The sequence below is a fragment of the Schistosoma mansoni genome, chromosome 3, assembly GCF_000237925.1.
Source record: "Schistosoma mansoni strain Puerto Rico chromosome 3, complete genome".
NCBI classification, from domain to species: domain Eukaryota; kingdom Metazoa; phylum Platyhelminthes; class Trematoda; order Strigeidida; family Schistosomatidae; genus Schistosoma; species Schistosoma mansoni.
This window is the reverse complement of record NC_031497.1, coordinates 13,587,294-13,606,363: the sequence shown is the minus strand read 5'-3', so window position 1 is coordinate 13,606,363 and position 19,070 is coordinate 13,587,294. Positions and strand designations below refer to the sequence as shown.

The 19,070-nt window shown below is 38.9% G+C and overlaps 2 protein-coding genes across 2 annotated transcripts; one reads left to right on the top strand and one right to left on the bottom strand.

The window, feature by feature from the left end:
* Nucleotides 1-1,565: 1,565 nt before the first annotated feature.
* Nucleotides 1,566-3,230, top strand: Smp_136350 (putative ribonuclease P/MRP protein subunit POP5; the record flags this gene model as incomplete). The annotated part of the gene is made up of 3 exons (XM_018799306.1): nucleotides 1,566-1,570; nucleotides 1,632-1,951; nucleotides 3,034-3,230. The coding sequence occupies 3 exons, from the start codon at nucleotides 1,566-1,568 to the stop codon at nucleotides 3,228-3,230; spliced, it is 522 nt and encodes a 173-aa protein (XP_018651108.1).
* A 3,027-nt stretch (nucleotides 3,231-6,257) lies between these two features.
* Smp_026270 (putative early growth response protein) lies at nucleotides 6,258-18,877 on the bottom strand (the record flags this gene model as incomplete). Its single annotated transcript, XM_018799305.1, has 2 exons — nucleotides 6,258-8,812; nucleotides 18,595-18,877. 2 exons carry the CDS (start codon nucleotides 18,875-18,877, stop codon nucleotides 6,378-6,380), a joined length of 2,718 nt encoding a protein of 905 aa, XP_018651107.1. The 3' UTR covers nucleotides 6,258-6,377.
* Between the last annotated feature and the right edge of the window lie 193 nt (nucleotides 18,878-19,070).

Below are 19,070 nucleotides of genomic sequence, written 5' to 3'. Positions count from 1 at the left end.
TTAGAAGCTGGGAAAAGTCGGAAAATACTTCATCCAGTCAGGATTAGACAGAATATTCCTAGGGTTCTTGAAAAACTATGGATCGTCATATTCCTTTTCGATGATTATTGATTTTCACATGTTCCCGGTTTTTCGAACATCAAAATCAAATATAAATTTACAAATATCCCTTGTTTTCTGAATCTAAATTAGTCTTCGGTGCTTCTTATCGTATTTACTGTTTAAGGCTCAATTCTGTCGGGCTTTCAATCATCGTATAAATTGGTTAGGTTGGAAATTCAAGCCATTCAGTCAGAGACTCTAGGTTAGTCGAATACGTCTAGGCCTTAATCCATCAAAACCAACTCAGATAAAAATCTTGACCTCTGTTTCCAAAGTTTAGCATGAATGCGAATACTGTTCATATTTTTATGAGAGTTATGTATTCAGTGTTTAAGCAAAAAATGACAATTGATGAAACACCCTTACATATTTCACCTCTTTATTTAATGAACCTCATTGTATAATGCTGAATTTCCCAGTTAGTTGGATGAATTTTTAACAGATTGAATCTTTGGTTCAACATTAATATTCTGATAGCTTGATTTCCAGCTCCATTGGCGTAAATACATTATGAATAAGTGTACCAAATTTAGTCCTACCATACATATTAAGACATAGGTAGCCGTTCAGTCAACAAATAAATTGTACTTTTCGAAAAAAAACTAAAGATTACTACTTGAAATATTTTCTTCAGTGATGTGGTTCTGACAGACAGTCAAGAATAATGTAGAACCTGACCCACATACCAACCGAACGGAGTTTAACAGGCAGATTGACATCTCACCTACAGCAGAGCAAAAATGTCTGCCACTGTCAGACGTCGTACGGATGTCTGCCTCCAGGTCCGATAGATTTCAAGCTATCCGTGGATTTTTACGACGACAGATCGGACTTTTTAGTTAACTGAAAATTGGATCGATGCGACAGTACAAATTTGTTCAGTTTAAGTTGTACACCACTAACTGTTTATCCCAATCTCTTTATAAAAAAAGTAAAATTTCATTGCCGAAAGCTAGTTTTGTGTATTAGATATCTGTTGAGTCAATAGAAAAAAAAATGTATTTCTAACGGTGTTATGATTCATCAAACTGTCGGCCGACGGGTTAATAGTTTATTTAGAAACCCGCCGAAGTGTGAAGAATATCGTGGTTCACCTGGTCAGGTTTGTACTGTAGTAATGAGTTTTTCAACAAAGGTTCCGATTTCATTATCCGTTCTTTCCAAGATGAATTTAACGTTGCCGAAGTCTCATAAAATTGCAACTAGGTCCTGCATAACAGTAAAACGTTTGTCAAACTAACAAACAGTTCAAATAATGAAGTCTAAACATTTAAGTCCTATATTGTTATTCGTAATCAAAACCGAATTGAGGTAAATCTTGGTTAAAATACTATTTTGTATATCCTGTATCTGTCAAGTGTTTTAATTAAATCGACATTGTCCATGCGTGTTTGTTTCCTGTTACGGTTTAATACTGTGTTTCAACAAGTAAATCCCATTGGTATTTCAAGATGACGTTAACTATGACGTAATAATGTAAGACTAATTTCTTTACCACTGACCTGATATGGTTTCTAATTTATTTCTAGACCCATGGTGCGTATCAAAAATCGATACCTCGTTTGCTTCATTTCGATTCAACCTCAAAATTCCAATTCATTTATACCGGGTTATCCTGGCTGCCAAAAGGAGGATACAGCGGCAATGCGCTTGAGCGAGTCTGATTTATTAGCTATGATAAAACAAAACATCATTCTTACACATGGTTCACTTGGAGTCGGTAAATGTATGTCTCGCTTAAGAGTAATTCACTGGTGTCCTGCTTCCGGTTTATTAATTATACGTTGTCTTCGTAGCATGTCTGTTTACATTCAAACAGCACTCTCTTTGGTTACTCACTTAGATCTAAGTAAGTTTAAAGAGCTATTTTACTTTGAATATATATATATATATCACCAGAGTAGGCTTAAAGTGAGAGCTAACTATTTTCAAACTTTGTATGACCGATGCTTCAATTAACCTTACTATTCACCTCTGGGGACTTAAAAACTATCCCAAAAGGCTGTGATATCAACGCCATGGCCCATCTCAACTAAGCATTTATTAAGTTAAGGATTGCACACGGAGCTAATTATCATTTGGACTGTCCACAGTAGTATTAGAGAAAACTGTTTAGAATGGTCGCACCATACATCGATTTAAAAGTAATAACCGGTTCAGAGTAAACTATAAACATAAAGATAAGGTACGACAATCCAGCTAAAAGTGAGAAATTAAATTCAACCTTCGATCGTCTTATCCTTCCTATCAACTGATAAGGAGTTTCTACCAAGTTAGTTGATTTACTTACCGAGTCGTGTATGAAATATGTTTTAAGCATGGATATGCTTTGTAGATACACAAGTACCTGCCCGTTTTTTTACAAAGCAAGAAAAGAATTTCAGCAAACACTGTATTTAATTTATCAAGCTCTGATTACAACTTTAGTTACAGATCATTTGATGACACTATCGTCAAACTTGCATTTTGAGGTATGTAACAAAACCACTTTCGAAAATGGTAAACTTTTGGATTGTAAGATTTCTATTAGTTTTCATCCTTACATTTGTTAATTGAAGATTAATTTATGCAGTTCCTCAGTTCTTTTTATTAAAAGCACTAAACAAGTATTACTATTTCTATAATGATGATCGATTTGAATTGCTAACTGCAAACAGAAAGGTGTAATTGTTTCATATTATACCATGTGACATCAACTCTTTGAATCTTTAACGAGTATGTATTAAGATACAAAGTATAAGGCATCACACACACAATTCAGTGTGCTACGATGGAAAATATGATGAATCTTAACTAGAATCTATAAGTATTTTTCTTGATGCATGTATTTCATTGATAAACTGAGTCTGAGAAAAACAAAATTTTATTTAAACTAGTTTATGCATAAATAAATAAGATATTGAACTACACTTTAATTTTTTTAATAAACAGATGGACAAAAAAGAAAATCGGTAATTGACATATATCATACAAGCGGTACAGTCAGAGGCTGTCAAAAATTCCTAGTCATGTTTTACTCTCATCATTTATTCTCAAGACCAGAACAAGTATTTCGAACAGCCTTGTCTATTGCCGTTGAACGAAATATGATTTCTCCATATCCACCATATATCAATGAAGAATCTTAATTCTCTATTTATTTAATAAACTACATAGTATTATAATAAAAGTCTTATCTGTTACCTAGTGTATGTATGTATCAAACGAAATTTAACTCCACAAAAAACAGCTTAGAATTAGTTTTATTTTTAAAATATAGACTTGAAATGTAGACTAACTTGAACGAGATTCAAATAAAATCATAGTTGACACTTTAGAAAAGGAAATGCTGGTTGCTTACGATGAATAGTGGTACAGACTGAAATTTAAAAGCTGTCATTGAAAAAAGTTACCATCAGTAAACCCATCCAAGATGATGAGCAGATTCAAATATTAATTAATGCAGTACCTTTATCTCGGTAAATATTGGTTCATATCACTAGACAATAGGCTTTACGTGATGTGTACTACAAACGAGAAGATTTGAGACAAGTGACAACAGAATCTAGCAATCTGAATCAAATTTTCATTTCGTGAGTACTTTAATTTCCAGCGAAACAATCAATTTTATAAACTGATCGATACTACAGCTCTTTTCTACAACGTATCCAGTAAGTTCCTATTAATCTGAAGATTTACGTTTTTAAAAGGTAACAAATGGTACACATGATATCAGTTATGTATATAGGCACAAAACACAATACGTTACCGAACTATAAGATAATCAGTCAGTCAGTCAGTCAGCTACAACGTAGGACCAGGCAAATATATGCATCGGTCCAAGTTGCCATACCTCGTTAGCACAACAAGATGAACACTGGATTCATAGAAGTAATTAATTTAGTGGTGGTAGTATATAAAGAAAGGTTGTATATAAGGATATAGTACAGGAAAGAAGTGAGATATGAAGCAATTTTAATCTCATAGTTTAAGGGAAGATAAAGAGTGTATACACCTACGCCATTGTGATCGATTCCAAGCCATGTCACACAGAGTCTCCAACCATTGGTTACGATAGTCACGCGGACCCCAACCAGGTAGTCTGCATCTGCCAACATGGCTCAGGCTAGAAGTTAGTGACTTCAAACACTGATGCCATGTTTTGGTTTGGCCGCCCCTAACTCTCTTCCAACCGTCCCCAATACTAGTCATCATAGCGCGTCGTGGTAATCGGTGTTCAGGCATACGTAACACATGGCCCAACCATCTCAGTCGATGAAGATTCATCACCTCATCAACTGATTTACCATCGTTCCCTAATACCCTGCGTCTAACCTCACTATTACTTACCCGGTGATCCCAGCAGATGCGAGCAATATTTCTAAGACATCTGTGGTCAAATACTAGTAACCTACGAGTATCTTCTACTCTTAATGGCCATGTTTCACAGCCGTAAAGTAGAACAGAACGAACTGCTGCGCAGTATAGTCGTCCCTTAATTGATAGACGGATATCTCGTCTACGCCATAGGTGACGTAAGTTGGCAAAAGCCAAACGAGCTTTTTGAATCCGTGCTGAGATTTCGTCAGACACCAACCCATTAGGGCTGATCAGACTTCCAAGATAAGTGAAGTTGTCCACGCGTTCGACTACTTCACTCCCTATCCTTAGTTCGGGTGTTGACGCAGGCCAGTCCTGGAGTAACAATTTACATTTGGATGGGGAGAAACGCATCCCAAACATCCTGGCATTATTACTGAGTTCCAACAGAAGACTCTGCATTTTGTCAGCGTCTTCACCAAACAGGACTATGTCATCTGCGTATTCTAAGTCGATTAGTGGTCCCCCTGGTAGGAGATCAATTCCTGAAAATTCAGTCGACGAGAGTGTTATTTCCAGCAACAGGTCTATAATGAAGTTAAACAAAAAGTGGGGATAGTGGACAGCCTTGACGTACACCACTTGAGGTTGTAAAATCATATGACAGTTCGCCATAAGCTCTCACTCGACTGATAGTGTTCGAGTAAAGAGCCTTCAAAAGGTTTATGTACTTCTCAGGTACACCTTTCAATGACAGACACTGCCACAGAACCTCTCGGTCTACAGAGTCAAATGCTGCTTTCAGGTCAAGAAAAACTATCATTGTCGGACGCCGATAAGCGTGTCTGTGCTCTAAAACTTGACGAATGGTGAATATGTGGTCGATACAGCCACGACCAGGTCTGAAGCCAGCCTGATTTTCTCGTGTTTGCAGTTCACGAGTCTTAGTTAGGCGCCTGATAATTATTGAGGCTAGTATTTTAGATACTATGTTAGTCAGACTAATCCCTCTATGGTTATCGCAGGATGATTTCGACCCCTTTTTATATATTGGGACAATAAGTGATTGTGACCAGTCGGATGGGATTACATCCGTCTCCCAGATTTTAGCCAGAATATTAGTCAACCTAATCGCTAAAATTGGACCACCATATTTAGAGACCTCTGGAGCCAATCCATCTGGACTATAAGATAATACTGTAAAGCGATTAAAAGAAAACTTTGCGTTAAAGTGCTTGATATTATATATCGAAATTAAAAAGCATTTTGTATTCTCAAAATGAATAATGGTAACAATAAAAAACAAACATTGACAGGACAGTAGGGTGTAAAACGTTGAGTAGGTGTACATATATCAAGAAATACAAGGGGCGCTTCTATAAGAGATAATAAACTAAGTCTTCCTCACGTAAAATACTAGTTTAAATAATATCTGTAGAATTAAGAATGAAAAATAACTTATTGCTATATAGAAACAATTCATGAACAATAAAAGTGAGGTTGTTCAAAAAAACATTTACAAGTTAAAATATGAAATAGTTTTAGATAAGCATGCATAAACACAAACAAAACTAATTGTACAGAAAATTTCGTTGTGGACCAAAAAACCTGACAGGTAGATAAAAACACTGGATATTTGGCTTCACATAAACAATACGTTAGAGCATATGTTTACCAATAGAAAATTTATCTGAGCTTCATTTACAATTGTTTACACATCAAACGTGAACAATTCGTCAAGTTAGGGAAAAACGTATTCACTTGTTCCTGTAAATCAACATGCAAAAAATATAACGAAATAAATATGTGACACAGCCCTACATAGACACTCAAAGTTGTGAACCGAAATCACAGATTTAGTAAACAACAGGACACATTAACAGCAAGAGAATAGATATTATTAATGAATGTAGAACAAAGTTACAAGACAGTAAAGAAGTCGAAGCTAATGAAGCATAAAAATGAAGCGAATTATCTCACGGATTCGGAGTAATAAAAATACATGTTGGGGTGCCTGTAAGTAAACTAGTGGGAGAAATACCATCAGCTGTAGCTACAAATTCTGGCTGAAGATTAGCTTGTGCTGGATGGAAGCTGGCAGGGAGATCGGTGCCTGAAACAGTTGTATTAGCGGGTAACTGGGTGGGAGTTATCATAGGAGCGAAAAATGCGCCAGCTTGATTAGCATTCAGGCCGTCCGGGGAACATGCTATGGCAGTGAAATAGGGAGAAGCTTGGGAATGGTGAAATCCGGAAGGATATGTTTGAACTGGTTGGGGAAAAAGTGAAGCACGGATAGTGTAACAATTCGGCATGGTCGGTGTCGTGATGCACGTCGATGATATCACATTGTTCATGGAAGTACCATGCACACATTCTGTACTCATTTCATTTTGATGCTGTGATGGAATGGTAGATATTAACGCAAAGCTTGGTGAGACTGAAGAAACAGTTTGGTTCTGTGATACTACTACATTACCTTCAGTTGAAGAATTAGAAATACAGCTCGGCAGTGGTGTGGATGACACTGTCAAAAAGTGACCATGAGGTTGTGTAGCAAATGTTCCGCTGGCAAGATTAAAAGTGTTTGCAATCTCAGTGTTAACTTGACTCAAAATAGGAACTGCAGAGAGTGACATAGAGGGCAATGCTGCAAAGACTAATTGCGAGTGGGGTGATATGACACTGGAACCACCTAGACCTGTAGCACTAGGGAAAGCATGTAAAGTAAGCTGCCCGGGATGAGAATCACAAGTAGCGAGAAGTAATCTTTGTTCTGGGACAGGTTGATTAACACTGATTCCATCGTTAAGTACACTTACTTTTTCCACACTTAGAGGATTAGACTGAAAAGTAGAGCTATCTGCCAGATCTTCTATTTTCAGTTTACGAGGATGTTTAGCTGTGTCGTAACACTTTGTCGCTTGTGGGACGCTACGTTTCTCACCACAGTTTGTCTTAGCATCAGATGTTGAAGTTATTGGACTCCTAGTTACATTCACTTTCAAGTCACAGTTAGAAAGTTTTTGATTACTCTTTTGATGCACTTTTGTATGACGCTTACGTTCATCAGAACGAGCAAAACTGCGACCACATATATCGCAAACAAATGGTCGTTCACCAGTGTGCGTTCTCATGTGTGTAGTTAGATGATCTGAACGCGAAAATTCCCTTTGACATTCAGCACACTTGAAAGGTTTCGCACCAGTGTGAATTCTTGCATGTCTTGTAAGTTCATCGGATCGTGAGAAGCATTTGTTACATGAAGTGCATTTGTGAGGTTTTTCTGATATTCTTTCAGGTATACTAGATGTTATTCCTGCCTGGATTTCTATTTCAGAATGAACTCCATATTCTCCTCTAACTATTCGACTCTTATTACGAGTTGTCGATTTGCGCCTCCTTGAGACACCAGTTCCTTTCAGAGTGGATTTAGATAAATACTCACTATTACCAACGTCATCTTCAGTGACAACCGTTGTATCAGGTGCACACTCAGGAGGATTATTTATAACAGATTTATGTGTTGTATTAATCAGACCATCATCAACTGTTACTGTGTCAGTGAAGCACATATGTTCTTGCTTGACCATAGTATCCGCTGTAACAGAAGTCTGTGCGAAACTCGAACCGATGGAAATATTAGTTGCTTCCGCATTACTACTTGCCAATAAGTTAGGAACGGGGGATAGAAATGAAAAAGTACCTGTCGGATTACCTAGGCCAGTTAACACCCCAGGTGTATAAAAACCTCCGGGACCAGGGGATGCCAGAAGTGGTAAGAAAGCAGTGTTTGGAGTTGTAGGTGTTAGAAGACCACTGCTGTTCTCAGCAGTCAACAATGTGGTTAGTGTTAGGCCGTTTCCAAGAACAAGTGGGGCTGGTATGTAAGGAGGCTGATTCCTAGTTGAAAAAGCTATTCCCGGAACCGGATTAGTGTCTGCCGAAACAGATAAACAAGGATTTTGTGTAAGACCAACATTACTAAGAACAACAGCACTAGATATCGTCGGTAGACTGGCGGTTGTAGCAGTAGATCTATTCGCCAGGTAGGTCGAATGTGAAACAGCCGTCTGGTCAACAGTGATGCATGTGCTTTCAAGATTTGATAATGCATTAGTTAAGAGTGGCAAATCATTCAGTCCAACTGTAGCATTATTATCACCTTTAGTAATAAATGACTGAAAAGATGCTGTCGTATTATCACCTGATTCCAATTTCAATGAAACAGGCACAGAATCGATTTTTGCTGTTGTACTGTCAGGAGAAAGATGGTTTAAATATAACACAGATGATCCAGTTGATGTGTTAACTTCAGATCGTTGATTTAATCCAAATTGAGATATGAACAAGTTTTCTGTTTGTAAAATCTCAGGATTTCCATGTGGAACACCAGGTTTCTCGGTATTATCTGTTATTAAAAATAATAAGCTAGTGTTTATTTACTATTCATATATCCTCACAAAATAAATCTCTTAGAATATTTATCAACCTATACCAAAAAACCCTGAATGATAAGAAAAACTTACTACTTGTAACATCCACGACAAACAATTTAAAGAATTACAACGCAGTAGTTGCTACCTCACTGGCAACTTGTTGGATTTTAACTTATACTCCTCTCAAACCAACGTCATCATTTTCACAACTTTGAAACCAAAGGGATTCATGAGTGGATATCACTATTAAAGTACCCAAGACCTTTCACTTTTACTTCCAATTGCAGCTGCTGCAGAACAGTTGAGGTTGAAACTGAAATTGAGTGGGAATGAAGTTAGCACTGAAAACACATCAACCCACGAATTTCTGGTGCTGAAAGTAATCTCTGGAGAGTAAAGTGATAATGGTTCCAGAAACCATTCACAAAAAAGTTACGCGTAACCAAACTTAAGCAGCTGTCTCACAGGCTCTGTGGTCACGCTCCTAAGTAATATTATCACTAAACTGGTCTCCATTTACGTTCGTCAAAAAGTATCTTTCTGGGATGTGGATAATTGGGAAGCGGTACACCTCTAACAGCACATAATCTTATATTGTTCATAGAATGATGCCATGTTTTTGCACGTTTATAAATTTTGTCAGCCTGGTTCCATACCAGCTAACATTCAACATCGGGATTATAGATAATTGAGTATATTTAACATACATTTTGACCACCTCAGTCGGTGCAGGTTTACAGGCTCATTGATGGACTTGTTCTTTTTTCCCAGTACCTTCCATATAAACCCAACACCACTCACTTGGTGGTTCTCAAAGTGAAAGAGAGCTTTGAATGCATATGTGGTCAAGTACGTGGAACCTATGTGTGTCTTCTACTTTCAATGGTGATCGTTAGCAGCCATATATTAATACGGAGGAAAATGACGGGCAGAAATTCCACTTATGGAGCATGTGTGACGGCTGGTGAGATCACTGTATCCGTATCAAAGCTTTTTCAAGCACTAAACTACCAGCGCTGATCATATTTTCATCTTGTCAGTGTTTTTTATCAAACTATGTTATACGCGTATTCCAAGTCAATAACTGAATCTAGTAGACATACCCGAAAAGTCAAAGAAAGAGTTACCTCTTAAAGAATGTCTGTCATGATTAAATAAAAGTGGGGAAAGTTGGTAACTGTTGAACGTAACTTGAGGTCAACAACTCCGATGAAAGTTTGTCATATGTTTTGTCTCAAACGGTGGTTTTCGAATGAAAAGTCTTCACCAGTTCTAAGTACTTATTTGGTACGCCTTTCAATGACAGACGTTGCCACAGAACAATATTCAGGCATTGGTAGGCATATATGCTCCAAAATTAGACGAAGAGTGAATATTTGATCAATGATTGAGAAGTAGTAGCACACTAATTACTCTGCAGTTATCACAAGATTTATTTCTTTTCTTAAGAACTCAGACGATCGGTGACGGAATCATGTCTAGCTCCAAGACTCTTGCTAATATCTCAACCTTAATGTCAAAACTTGACCACTATTCTTAAAAACCCATCAGGATCAGCTGCTCTTCCTTACCTTAAGTTAGTTATAGTTTTCAAAATTGCTTGGTACCGATCTCCCACTCAGGCTGTTGCCGAGTAGGATAACTGGAGAGGAGTTGGAGACAGAATGAATGTTCTACTTACTGTTTCGAAATTCTAGTATGAGAAAAAATCAAAGTTTCTGTTTTTATTATATACGATCTCACTAGAAGCTGAGTTTACATTCCATCGTTAATCAGTCTGCACGGTTACCTGTTGTTACATTGAACTGCCTTTGTCAATATCCTTTGCTTTCATAGCCTAGAACTGCTTCTGTCACTAACATAGACTTTTTGTAAGTTTACATGTATTTAGTTTGCTTATGATCGTATTCAGAGCCCATCAAGACGAGTTTACGACAATATATTGATTTACTGGGAGGTATCAAGACTAACTGGCCTTTCTCGAACTTTTGATCTGAGTTGCCTGCTGACATCTTCGTTATTTTCACAGGAGACTAAAAATTGTAATGGCTTACAAGATGAGTATTCTTTACATGGCTGACCGAGTCCCTAAATAACCTGGTACGGCCGAGAGTGGAGAGAATCCGCTCTCCCTCTCGAAATGCTCTCACACGGCCACGCGTATATAGCCTCTGCCAGGGAAGTCCTACTCATTGCCTTCTCGTTGTGGGGGTGTTGCTTACGAAATTGGGAAAACGAAAAGCGAATGTCCGGCGCTTCAACCGGGTCGGTGGACACGGAAAGTCCACCTAGGGGAGTTGGAAAACCTTGATTCCAAACCAATAGTGTACATGGGCTGCAGTATCCTGAGGGAACGAATAGCGTGTGAAACAACTTTTGGTCACCGGCTACGGTGGGACTACATTTCCTTACGTTACTCCACTGCCTTGTGGATCAGACCTTTAAGTCAAAGGCACCGGGTGTGGCCCCTTAAGAAAACCACCTGCTTCGGTCTGGGCACCCCAGCAGTATCACAGCCCTCACACTAGTCGAATGATTTATGTGGTGCATATGTATTCGGTGCCCCATTGTACCAATGTTTATGTGTTTAAATAAATAATAAAATAAAGTCCTTATTTAGTTCTGTTGTAAACTTAACTACGACTTTTTTATCTTCGAAACAAACTTTGACAAGTCTTTTTATTGGACGTTTCCAGGGTCCAACAAAACACAGACAAACGTAACCGCACTAAATGTAACTGAAGTATCCTCAAGGAGAAGCAGTAGTCTACAATAGATTATCTTGAAGAATAATAGTAAGACTTCCTTTACTTTCTTGAACTACAGTTTTATCTATGTCATACTATTATTAACAGTTCGAGTTCATGAAATACCATTATTGTCCTCTTAAACTAAACCCAATTAACTCAAATTATAATGAAGCAAAAGATAAGCTCTAAAGAAAGCTTTTTGACCTACTGTAAAGAAGATGTAAAGAAGAAGCTCAGATAGTCAAACCCGAAATAAACTTGGGTGAATTTTTTAGTGTACCAATCCGATGAACAAATACTGATGACCGTAATCTAAGGTCGGAAAACCTATAATTTCTAGTGTATTAACTGTAAGGATAAGAGGTGATAATGCCTAGCCTGGGGACTCCAACATCAAGACAATAGACATTAATACACCATATTGACATCAAACACAGTATATGCTGCAGTTATACAAGACAATAACCAAAATTAAAAGATTAAGAAAGACCTATGAATTTCGGAAGCTTCTATTAAATTGCTAAGTAGTCTGAAACTCATCTTACCACGTTCAGAGTATGATGAGTGAAAGAACACAAATACAGACTGACGAAGGATTTACATGCTATGAGAAGTAGTGCCCAAAGGAAGCAATAGAGAATAGACAGTGGTGGTATCTAATACTAAACACATTTATTTCTCCTCCTCCAAGTTTAAAGTGTTGCCTCAAGAATGATCTGAATTAACACAGCCTAACCATAGGGTGTGAAGTAATCGAGCGTGTTGACTATGTCACCTATCTTTACGGTTTCATTAGTCCTTAAACGTTGGTGCCCGATGGGATATTGACTAAGATTCAAAAGACTCACTTGGTTTTGGCGAATTTGAGCGAACTACGTAGTGGATGAGATACCCATTAGTCTATTGAGGTCGTCAGTCAGTCAGTCAGTCACAACGTAGGACCAGGCATATTTATACATCGGTTCAAGTTGTCATATCTCGTTAGCACAACAAGATGAACACCGGATTCATAGAAATAGTTAATTTAGTGGTCGTAGTATATAAAAGATAGGTTGTATATAAGGATATAGTATAGCAAGGAAGAACGTTATGAAACAATTTTAATCTTAAGGTTTAAGGGAAGATAAAGAGTGAATACACCTACGCCATTGTGATCGATTCTGAGCCATGTCACACAGAGTCTCCAACCATTGGTTACGATAGTCACGCGGACCCCAACCAGGTAGTCTGCATCTGCCAACATGGCTCAGACTAGAAGTTAATGACTTCAAGCACTGATGCCACGTTTTGGTTTGGCCGCCACTAACTCTCTTCCAACTAACCCCAACACTAGTCAGCATTGCCTGTCGTGGAAATCGGTGTTCAGGTATACGTAACAAGTGGCCCAACCATCTCAGTAGATGACGATTCACGACCTCATCAACTGATTTACCATCATCCCCTAATACCGTGCGTCAGTCAGTCAGTCAGCTACAACGTAGGACCAGGCAAATATATGCATCGGTCCAAGTTGCCATACCTCGTTAGCACAACAAGATCAACACCGGATTAATAGTAGTTAATTTAGTGTTGGTAGTAGTATATAAATTATAGGTTGTATATAAGGATATAGTATAGGAAGGAAGAGAGATATGAGGCAATTTTAGTCTCAAGGTTTAAGGGAAGATAAAGAGTGTATACACCTACGCCATTGTGATCGATTCTGAGCCATGTCACACAGAGTCTCCAACCATTGGTTACGATAGTCACGCGGACCCCAACCAGGTAGTCTGCATCTGCCAACATGGCTCAGGCTAGAAGTTAGTGACTTCAAACACTGATGCCATGTTTTGGTTTGGCCGCCCCTAACTCTCTTCCAACCGTCCCCAATACTAGTCATCATAGCGCGTCGTGGTAATCGGTGTTCAGGCATACGTAACACATGGCCCAACCATCTCAGTCGATGAAGATTCATCACCTCATCAACTGATTTACCATCGTTCCCTAATACCCTGCGTCTAACCTCACTATTACTTACCCGGTGATCCCAGCAGATGCGAGCAATATTTCTAAGACATCTGTGGTCAAATACTAGTAACCTACGAGTATCTTCTACTCTTAATGGCCATGTTTCACAGCCGTAAAGTAGAACAGAACGAACTGCTGCGCAGTATAGTCGTCCCTTAATTGATAGACGGATATCTCGTCTACGCCATAGGTGACGTAAGTTGGCAAAAGCCAAACGAGCTTTTTGAATCCGTGCTGAGATTTCGTCAGACACCAACCCATTAGGGCTGATCAGACTTCCAAGATAAGTGAAGTTGTCCACGCGTTCGACTACTTCACTCCCTATCCTTAGTTCGGGTGTTGACGCAGGCCAGTCCTGGAGTAACAATTTACATTTAGATGGGGAGAAACGCATCCCAAACATCCTGGCATTATTACTCAGTTCTAACAGAAGACTGCATTTTGTCAGCGCCTTCACCAAACAGGACTACGTCATCTGCGTATTCTAAGTCGATTAGTGGTCCCCCTGGTAGGAGATCAATTCCTGAAAATTCAGTCGACGAGAGTGTTATTCCCAGCAACAGGTCTATAATGAAGTTAAACAAAAAGTGGGGATAGTGGACAGCCTTGACGGACACCACTTGAGGTTGTAAAATCATATGACAGTTCGCCATAAGCTCTCACTCGACTAATAGTGTTCGAGTAAAGAGCCTTCAAAAGGTTTATGTACTTCTCAGGTACACCTTTCAATGACAGACACTGCCACAGAACCTCTCGGTCTACAGAGTCAAATGCTGCTTTCAGGTCAAGAAAAACTATCATTGTCGGACGCCGATAAGCGTGTCTGTGCTCTAAGACCTGGCGAATAGTGAATATGTGGTCGATACAGCCACGACCAGGTCTGAAGCCAGCCTGATTTTCTCGTGTTTGCAGTTCACGAGTCTTAGTTAGGCGCCTGATAATTATTGAGGCTAGTATTTTAGATACTATGTTAGTCAGACTAATCCCTCTATGGTTATCGCAGGATGATTTCGACCCCTTTTTATATATTGGGACAATAAGTGATTGTGACCAGTCGGATGGGATTACATCCGTCTCCCAGATTTTAGCCAGAATATTAGTCAACCTAATCGCTAAAATTGGACCACCATATTTAGAGACCTCTGGAGCCAATCCATCTGGACCAGCTGCTCTTCCTCGTTTCAGATTAGTTATAGCCTTTTGAACTTCAACTAGAGTTGGAGGACCTACTTCAATGTTCCATTCAGGTTTTCCGGGAATAGTGGGTAGTTGTGCAGTAGCTGAAGGCCAGCTAAACTGCTCTTTAAAGTGTTCCGCCCATCGTTCTAAACGGCTGGGCTGAGAGCAGATAAGAGTTCCGTCTTTTTCCGAGATCGTTTCACTTACACTTGACTTATTAATTCCGGTTTCTTTTATTAGTCTGAAGAGTTGTCTGGTGTTGCCTACAGCCGCTGCCTTTTCCGTCTCTTTCGCTTTCGTTGCCCGCCACTGCTCACGATCGTTCCTTAGACTTTTAGTCAACCTAAATTTGATTTGTTTACGCTCTTTGTCGTGTTCAGAGCCTGATGGGATGAGTTTACGCGAATCCATCAGTGAAATAGACTTGGGAGAAATCCATTGGTTTTTTGGGACCCTACGGTTTAAATTACCAAGAGATGTGACTGCTGTTTCCACAGCTGTTCGTATATCTTTCCAAGCAGTATCTGGGTCAGTCTCGTTTACAGAACTTCCTAGATGTGCACTCAGTTGTTCCTGGAATTTACATTTGGATTTCTCGTCCTCCAGTTCAATCCTAATGGGTCTTCTTAGTGTAGTTTTCCTGCGTCCAGTGAGGCGCAGACAAACGCGTGCTCGTATTAAAGCGTGATCAGAGTCTAAACAAGTATTCCAGTACGAGCGACAATCTTCTATCGAGCCTCTCCAACGATGACTGATGGCAATATGGTCTATTTGAGTCCATCGTTGGTTTGGTGCAGGTGGTCGCCATGTTAGACGATGTCTCTCCTTATGTTTAAAGTTAATGTCTGCTAAAAATAAACGATTGTCTGAGCATAGTTGCAGCAGACGATCACCATTATCGGTTCGTTGAGCCGGAATACTAAAACACCCACCTAAATGTCTTTCTGTTTGATTTAAGCTGACTACCTGGGCATTAAAGTCACTCGCTACGACTACTATGTCTGAGCGCTTAGCTTTCTGAAGAAGCTCAGAGAGCTTTCTGTAAAAGTCATCTTTCATTTCATCAGGGCTGCAGTTAGTGGGAGCGTAGGCAGAAACGATGAAAAGGCAACAATGTGTGTTCCTATCCTTCCGAGTTCTTACGAAGCCATTTAACCGGACAGCACACAGGCGACTGTTAATGGGGATCCATTCTAGTAGTGCTTGTTCTGCCCTCGTACTAAGTGCTATGCCTACACCTGCAAGTCCACGAGAACTAGTCATGGGGTCGCCAGATACACGGAGGGTGTATTTCGTTGGCTGTCCATTTTGGCGAGGTGAGGTCAAGTGAATGACCGCACTGGGATCCTGTATGCGTGTTTCGGAGACACAGCATACATCGATGGTACGAGATTCTAGGGTTTTAGCCAAGGAGGCCTGTTGACCGATTTGGCTTAGGGTACGTACGTTGAAGGCTCCAATGTGTAGTTTGGAGCGAGGTTTTAGTAGACCTGGGACAGTGTTTCGCGCACTAGAATCGTTGGCCATAGTGACACTTGAGGAGGAAACCGAAAGAGGAAGTTTGGTGTCGAAAGTTGAGGTAGAAGGAACAGTAGGAAGTGAAGAGAGAGATTGATTATGAATATAGTGGTCTTGAGTGCTGTTAGAGGTATTTTATATTATATTTTATTTTATATTATATAGTAGTCTTCGTCTTATTTTATGGTTACGAGACGTGGCCTCGATAAGTCGGTTGATGAAACTATCAATCTTTATCAAGTGAGATAGTTGAGATGTGTTACATATCCTCAAAGACCGCCTAAAGCGACGTGCAATGACGGCTGAGAAAAAGTTAGAGACGCCCAAACCAAGGCACCAATTGTATATGAAATCACTGACTGAAACGGAGTCGCATTGGTAAATGCTGATTAAATGATTGAAGTCTGAGTGATAAGTTGTTGGAGATCTTAAGGCGATTTGTTTCAGGATCCTTTGCAGTATCTCAGATACGCTCTTAGTATTTCTCTCTGTATACCTTACTTTCATTCCTTTTTTAACGAACAATATATATTCAATATTTGATTCTTCTCATTATTATTCTGAAATTTTCGTTATCCATTTTATTAATTTTATTTAGTTGTGTTAATTTGGTATGACAACTTTGTCTAGTGCAAATCTACTCCTAGCTTTACATTTATGACCGGCCAGAGGTGTAAAAGTATATTTCTGACTTTTTCCGATGAAGATGTGACCTATTCACTTTCCTTGTACTTGTTATTGGAAATTACTTCAGCAGAGATTCAACAAATGACTATCACCACTCTTTACAGGGATATAATAAAGTCTAGTTGGGATTCCTTAACCTAACACTTTGGATGATTATAAAAGGCCTTTCATGGTTCTTATTGTTTTGCTCTATCACGTGGATCCACATCGGTTCTAGTCAGTCAATCGTCATCAACGTAGTATTAGTTCAAGTTTCCACACCATATTAGTACGATGATGAAATTAACAAGTTACATATTAAGGGAGAATAACTAATGTGGCAGCATTGATGATGAGAAAGAGTAAGCATTGGGAATATGGTTCGAAAGGAAATAGTGAAAGAGTATATGTGAAAGAATACTGGATTTCATGATCGAGAGGAAGATTAAGAGTAAATGCATCTACGTCATTGTAAACGATTATGAGCAATCTCAGTAAAAGTCTACAGACATTGATTAAGGTTATCTGACGGACCTCAACTAGGTAGTCTGCATAAACCATCACACATTCCAACAGTCAATGACTTTATGGACTATCACCGCTTTGTGATTTGACAATAATTGAATCTCTTGGTTCGAGATTGACCACGATAGAGGAAGAACGTGTTATTTCCAAGAATATATCTACAGTGAGATTAAATAGAAAGAGGCAGGCAATAATATTGAAAAACATCACTAGATGTTGACAATTTCAACAATAATTTGCTGTCAACGCTGATAAACAATGGTGCTCGAGTAGGGTCTTCACAACGTTGATATAATTTGTTCAATCCTTTAATTAAAAACAGTCACAAAAACTCTCCCTTAACAGCAGAAAGTTAATTTAATGTCACGGAATAAAACCATGGTTGGGCATCGGTGAGTATCCTTGTGCTTAAAACCTGGTGAAGAGTGAACACCTAGTTATTACATTCACGTCCATGTCAGAAACATCCTAATTAAACGAATTCGCTCTTAAGTTCACCAGTATCACTCCACTTCCTCGCTTTAAGTTACTTAGACTTCCTTAAGGTTATAGTATCCTGTAAGACCTGTTCTTATACCTTGTCTAAGCTACAGTCATTGTGGGTATAGGCAAAAACAAAGAAAGGCTGGCTTGTGACTTTGTCATTCCTAACTCTGATTGTACCATAGAGACGGACTCCACATAAGGGACTTTCGAAAACGATCCAGCCAATAGGTGCTTTTCCTGATTTCAAATTTGGTGCTGTGTTTGCACCGGAAAGAAATAGCCAACGTGTCTTTAGATATATAAAAGGTATATGAGTTAGGCTCAACTTACTAACTAGGTGAGGTAAAGTAAGCGACTTCACTAGGAACGTTTGTGCATTCAGACACGATAATTAACATCCGCACTTAACTCAGGGTTCAACAATATCTTAAAAAACAATAGTCCCATGGACGAGTTAAGTCATGTCATTAAGCATAAAAAAGAAGTTCGGACAAAAAACATATAATAAAGCAGTTAAAATAGTTTGTACGATAACGAAACTAAGTAGACAGACAAGTTAGATAGGATCCGATTTAAACTACAGAAAGTTGTAATACGGTCAGAAAAAGGTTTAGAACACTCACCTGTTGTATTAGGATGTTCGCATTCTACTGCTACTGAAGAATGGTGGTCATTTGGAAGTGAGTTGAGGACAGGTAGACGTTTATGAAAATCATCGGCAAAAAACAACCCCCCTGAACTTGAGGTCTTGGATATTGCAGTGGGAGTATTTAAAACTTCATTTGCATCAATAAGAAAAAACTTTGTGGCGTCAGATGCTGTTTTGGGAGTTTCACCTGAATGAAATGAATCGAAAGACACGTGATAATCGTCTAATGACTGAGCTCCAGAGATTTCATTGGCCATATTCTCAAGAAGTATCTGATTTTTAACTTCGAGGTATGTAAACAACGAACGTCCGATTTCCTCTTACTTCCTCATGTAGGGAGAATTTGTGCAACATATAACACCATCCATCGGTCGTGAAATAGAAAGAATTAAAGATTTGAACTTCTTTAGAGAAAACCCCAGATAAAATTAACCCTGAAAACCACTTTGG